The following is a 6,000-nucleotide window of genomic DNA, read 5'->3' on the forward strand; positions in this document are numbered from 1 at the left end:
TTATAGGCTCCTGAGCAGGTAAGCCATGAAACTTAGGTATCAAGTTGATTAGCACAGTCTTCAGTTCAAAATCTGCAGCCAGATTTGGGTGACGCGCTTGATACGATTGCAGAGTAAAGTCTGGGGCTCCTGCCTCCTGGAGAGTAATCCTCCTGGGTGCTGCCATATTACCTGCACATAAATCAACTAAATCAGTAGTAGAGGAGCTTGTTTCTTCCTCAAATGGCGGTTCAGATTCGCTCTCAAATAAGACTGGTGAATTGGCAACAACCACTTCACCACCCTCAGAGGCTAACAGACGCCGAGCTCGCCTAATACGTGAAAGAGTTCTTTCAATTTCAGGATCAAATGCGGCTAAGCTCGGATTAGGCAGTGAACGTGTCATTCAACAAAAGAAACATATAGCTCATGGTAATAAAACAAAATAAAATAAAATGAAAATAAATAAATTCCAACCAATAAATTAGCACACTATTGCAACTCCCCAGCAACGGCGCCAAAAATTGACGTGGCGGAAATTGGTCGATTAAGAAATTAATAATAAAAATGTGTTGCAAGTACATTTCTTAACCAGCAAAAATCCGCTTGTCAATTTAGAAGAGTTATCACAAATTTAAGAATAAGATTACTGGGAGTATGAGTCCCAGATCGTCTCCCAACGAGTTGACAAAAGAGTGCAGCTTATTGGTCAGAGGTTTTTCCAGAAATTTTGAGTTTGAGAAACAAGAAAATAAATAATTGTAAAATTAAACAACGGAAATTAGCGAGAGAATTTATATAATTAAATTAAAAACCATGATCGGGAGAAGATTAATTGGAATTTCTATCCTTGTTAGAATTTCCCAAGTTTAATAATAAAAGATTGTTGCTCTACTTGTTCATCCCTTAATTAATAAGGAAAAATCAAGTAACTAACTAACCAACTATGTCATAGGTCCCAATCCTTTCCTAAGAAGGGATTAGAGTAAGAGACTAGAGTTGTCAGTCATCAACTACCCATTAGAATCAACACTTGAGTATCCCAACTCAAGGTTCTCATTTCAATCAACTCCCAATCAAGTTAGGAAACTACTCCATTATCATGAATATAAACTTCACAGAATTAAAAGGGGAATAAAAGGAAAACATGATAGACAATAATTAAAAATCAATTAAAAGTAAAAAGATTCTTGTATTAATAAATCCCAAAATGCAACATACTTATCCAAAGAGGGTCAATGGGTAGTAAAAAGAAAGGGAATTAAGAAAACAAACTAGAATAATGAAACTTCCACGGAGGTAATGATCCTTCTCAGTATCCAAAAGCAAAAGCATGAAACTCTAAAACTATGAATGTGAAGAACCCTAGAGGAAGGAGTAGAATTCTCTCTAAGATTCGAAAACTAAACTAAAACTATGCGTAATGAGAATGTGTCTTGAGTCTTTGCAGGTTCCCTGGCTCTAGTCTGTGTTTCTGGGCCAAAAACTGGGTCAAAACTCGGCCCGAAATCGCCCCCAGCATTTTCTGTAATTTTCGTAGATCGCGCATGTCACGCATACGCGTCAATCACGTGTACGCGTCGTTTGACGATTTTCTTTGCCACGTGTGCGCGTCAGGCACGTGCTCGCGTCGTTGTGCAGATTCGCTTCCACGCGTACGCGTCGCTATGCAGAACACCAATTCGCGCGCGTGCGTGAGCCATGCGTGTGCGTGGCTTCTCGCTGGTTTTCTCCTTTATTTCTTGTACTCCTTCCATTTTTGCAAGCTTCCTCTCCATCCTCTAAGCCATTCCTTGTCCTGTAATGCTTGAAAATACTGAACACGCAGATCATGGCATCGAATGGTATGAGAGGACATTAAGAATACACAATTTAACGGCTCAGGAAGCAGGTTTTCAATCATAGAGCATAATTAGGAAGGAATTGTAAAATCATGAAATTAGTATGAATAAGTGAGTAAAGAGTTGATAAAAACCACTCAAATTAGCACAAGATAAATCACACAATAGTGGTTTATCACCCTCTATATATAGATGACTGGAAAAATAAAAGAAGAATTATTGTCTAGAAAGTAGCATGCTATTCCTTTACCAATAAACAGTGATCAATGATCGAAAGCATAGGTAAATTTTATGTTGAACAATCTATGTTTTACTCGCTGTGTCTCTCGCTCAAAGGATTAAGCCAATAGCTACACTAATCAGAAATTTGCAGCAGTTGTTCTGCAACTTATTTTAAATTCAGCTACAATAATCAACCATAAGCTTCATGTATTCTTATCATTCAAAGCTACAACTAATTAAGTAGAGTCATTTTTTAAATAAAAAACTAAGGCAATAGATTAAGTAAGAGAACTTGCAAGGTCAGGATGTGTCCGAGTAAGCTTAAGCCAATCCATTTGACTATATCCTTTTTCAAAAGGAACATTGATCTGAGCTGCCGGCTTTGCAACAAGACTCTTCAGTTCTGAAGACCTCTGAATCGAATTCATCCCATCACTCATAACTAATTTCTTGTTCAATTCATTCGGCTGACATGAAGTCGCACTGGTTACGGTGAAAGACAAAGAACTAACATTGTCCTCCTTTATAGAGTTCGAATTATTTGTAAAACCATCCTTCCACAAGAAACCACCATCTTGATTACTACTAGTAGTGGGAGAACTTGAGGATTTTTCTTTTATGGAAATATCAGCAATATCCGAAGCAAGTTTCGTTGTTTCAATACCCTCTTGCGAACTAATCTATAAATCCAAGGCATCAAATTAGAAGAATGACACTAGATATACAAATTCTTATCAAATTCTCAAGTAACTCAAATTCTTATCCTATGAAAAGTGCTTACATTGTGTAAAGAGAGATCATAGAGATGGAGACAAAGAGATATAACAATTGAGATAATGACACACAAAAATAGTTTCTGCAAGAATCTAGTGAAGGCCATCATGATTTGTCTAAGAGAACAAAATTTTCAAAAGTAGAAACCAGCATGCCACCCTTATAGTGATAACACTTTAATTAGAAAACCTCTCTTTTAATACATAGTTTCTTATCTTTAATCAGAGGCTTCTCCTAGTAGCATGCCACCCTTATAGTGATAACACTTTTTACCTTTTCTTCCCAAATTTCTAATCTTCTAATAAGAACCCTACCTTAGTCAATTCTCATCAACTCATCATGGATTTCAACAAAAGAAATCATCATAAACCAAGATTTCTATTTTTTGTTTTAAAAAGAAGCTAAGTTGACCAAAATCCATTGAAAACTAAGTAAACACAGAGAAAGAATAAAAAATAGTCAAACATCAAAGAAGCAATTGAGAAGCCTAAAAAAATGCTCAGCAAAAAAAAAGGAAGTCAACAGAAAAACTTATCAAAATTAGTGTAAAGCTGTATATATTATTTATAAAAGTATAACCCATAAGCGCTCGATGTACAAAATAACAAGCTTGCAACATTTTTTTCTAATTTCCTAACTCAATTTGTAAAAATATCCACATTTTTTTCGAAAGAAAATCCCAGATACTACTCCTAGCAATAACAAAACTAATAATAATAAAAAGTAATAGAAGGCTCACTTGCAAGCCATGACAGGAATGGACATGAGTGGAAATGCTTATAATTCCAAAAACAACGAAACCAATGGTGGTGCGAACCAGGTACCCTTGGGCTCTGAAATGCTTATAATTCCGAAAACAATGAAACCAATGGCAAAAAATGCTTATAACTAATACTAATTAAAATATAATATTTTACCCAATATCAACTAAATAAAACATAATAAACAAACAACCCTATACCTTGTCCTTGTGGCACTTGTAGAAGACATCCCAATACCTTTTGTCTTTTTTGTCATACTTTTCTGCCACGTGTATCAGCAATTCAACTAATTAGTGCTTTAATTTCTTTGAATTTGCAGCCAATACTATTTGATTAACTAACTTTCATATATAAATTAAACTTCTAATAAATTTTTTTGAATCATGCACAAAATAACACAAATAAAGCAAGACTAATTACATATTAAAAATAATTACAAGGATGCTATTTATTATTATTAGTTACCTTGAGCTCTTGTAAGGATGAGTGACAAAACCCTCTTTAGGTGGCAGTGGCACTACATTTTTATTAAATATATTTATGAAAATATTTTTTTTATAAACTGAGACATGTTCTTCAACCCACTAATTAACTCTAATAATTTACACCAATTCTAAATATGCATAGAAAAATAAGTGAATACATTAGATGAAGAAAAGCATGAAAGTAAAACTTGCTTACCCCCAAAAGAAATACTGATCTGAACCCTTATATAGGAAGGAGAAGAATTAGTAGATATAACCACCATGTAAGAATAATTCTCCTGGCTCTTCAGCTATTCAACAAAACAATAATTTGAGATGTTAAAATAAATAATTACATAAATAAGTAAAATTTTAGCTATATACTTATTCATATTTTAAAAGCGGCACAATTGCATTTACAACTGCACTTTCTTAATCGTTACCAAGTTTAAGTTAACTTAAATATCAAACAGCATCTTTAATGGTTACAAGCAAATAATTTTTTATGCCAATATATTGAATAATGAAAGCAAATTTGTTAACAATTAATAGGTACATAAGTTTATATAATCTCTCACGAACCTCTAGGAGCAAGAAATGATGCAATGATTGTGTGGAGATTTCATCCCAATTATTCTTCTTCTTTTTCCCCATATACACAATATAGACCTGCATATACATATATATAGAACTTTATTCATTTTTGTATCTATTGTTAATCATTGTATACACTAAATTGAAAATAACTTGACACAATATAGACATGCCTATAAATATAGCAAATTATTGTCTTTTGAAATCACTGAAAGGTGAAACTTGACATTTAGTTAGTTAGTATATTACTATATTAAGGATCATAAGTATAAAACTTTGGTTCCAGAGCATGTGGCCGAACAATGCAAACATTAAAATATATAAGAAGGGAAGGCAAAGGATAGCGTATCCACTTATTACCTCAGCTGCTACCACAAGTAATCTGCACATATATTAATGAAGCGTAGTTTTTACTATTGAGATGCATAAAATCTCTTCACTATAACAGTACTATCTTAAAGCTATACTATTACATTAGAAAAGCAATACATTTTTATGCAAGTTATGTTCAATTAAGTTAATTGCCAAAAAGATTAGACCACTATATGTATATCACTTAGCTTGAATTTAAGAAATTAATACCACTGAGCCTGGAACTGGAGAATCTGTGTGCAAAATAGAAGAATCTCCTCATTGTTTTCCATCAGAAGAAAGAAAACCTTGGCAGGAGCATCAGCGACTTTGAAAGCTTCTGCGGTTGCCCGTACTAACCACAAGCTAGGGAAAACACTGAAAATTCAGCACAAGAAACTCAGAAAAGACGCACATCATGATGATGAAAGTAAAAATAGAAAGAAAAGAAAAAATACGCAGTACATACAGTTATTTCTGAACATGTTGAGGCCTTGAACCTCAAAGCATAGCATTATCTGCTAGCGACTCGAAAAAGCATATTCAATAAGCACATACACTTGACCCTCTCAAAGAACATATATACATGCTAAACACATTCCTCAATTTCCCCAATCTGAGAATATAATTAGCTTCCAAAGATTACAGAAGAGAAAAAACCCTAACCTGAGACATGATTGCAGCGAGCAGTGAGGATTACAACAGAGACGGCTCAAGCAGAGCAGCGAGGATGTGAGGCATTGACGAGCCGACAATGACCAGAGATGGCTCAGGCAGCACAAGACAAAGAAGATGGATTACATCAGCGGTGGATCCGGCAGCGCAAGGTAGAAACGGCAACAGCAGCGCAAGGCAGAGATAGCTCTAGAGGTGCAAGAAGCAGTGGTGGCAACTTCTCTATCCATTGTCGCCTTCTCCATCTTTCTCTTCTTCCTCCTTTGATGGTGGATCTCCCTTTCTCTCGTTCTCTTCGTCACTCTCTGTGTCTCTCCCCATCGCCGTGCTCACTTTTTC

The 6,000-nt window shown here is 35.0% G+C and overlaps 1 protein-coding gene and 1 long non-coding RNA gene across 2 annotated transcripts; both read right to left on the reverse strand.

Moving 5' to 3' along the window:
* LOC110263726 lies at positions 1,997–5,025 on the reverse strand. The gene is made up of 5 exons (XM_021105491.1): positions 4,996–5,025; positions 4,624–4,710; positions 4,043–4,094; positions 3,778–3,839; positions 1,997–2,722 (listed from the first exon to the last, which is right to left on the reverse strand). The coding sequence occupies exons 1-5, from the start codon at positions 5,023–5,025 to the stop codon at positions 2,321–2,323; spliced, it is 633 nt and encodes a 210-aa protein (XP_020961150.1). The 3' UTR covers positions 1,997–2,320.
* On the reverse strand, positions 5,093–5,739 carry LOC110263266. The gene is made up of 2 exons (XR_002348608.1): positions 5,653–5,739; positions 5,093–5,364 (listed from the first exon to the last, which is right to left on the reverse strand). It is a non-coding gene; the product is annotated as an uncharacterized LOC110263266 (long non-coding RNA).

Source organism: Arachis ipaensis, chromosome B06, assembly GCF_000816755.2.
Source record: "Arachis ipaensis cultivar K30076 chromosome B06, Araip1.1, whole genome shotgun sequence".
Classification (NCBI taxonomy): domain Eukaryota; kingdom Viridiplantae; phylum Streptophyta; class Magnoliopsida; order Fabales; family Fabaceae; genus Arachis; species Arachis ipaensis.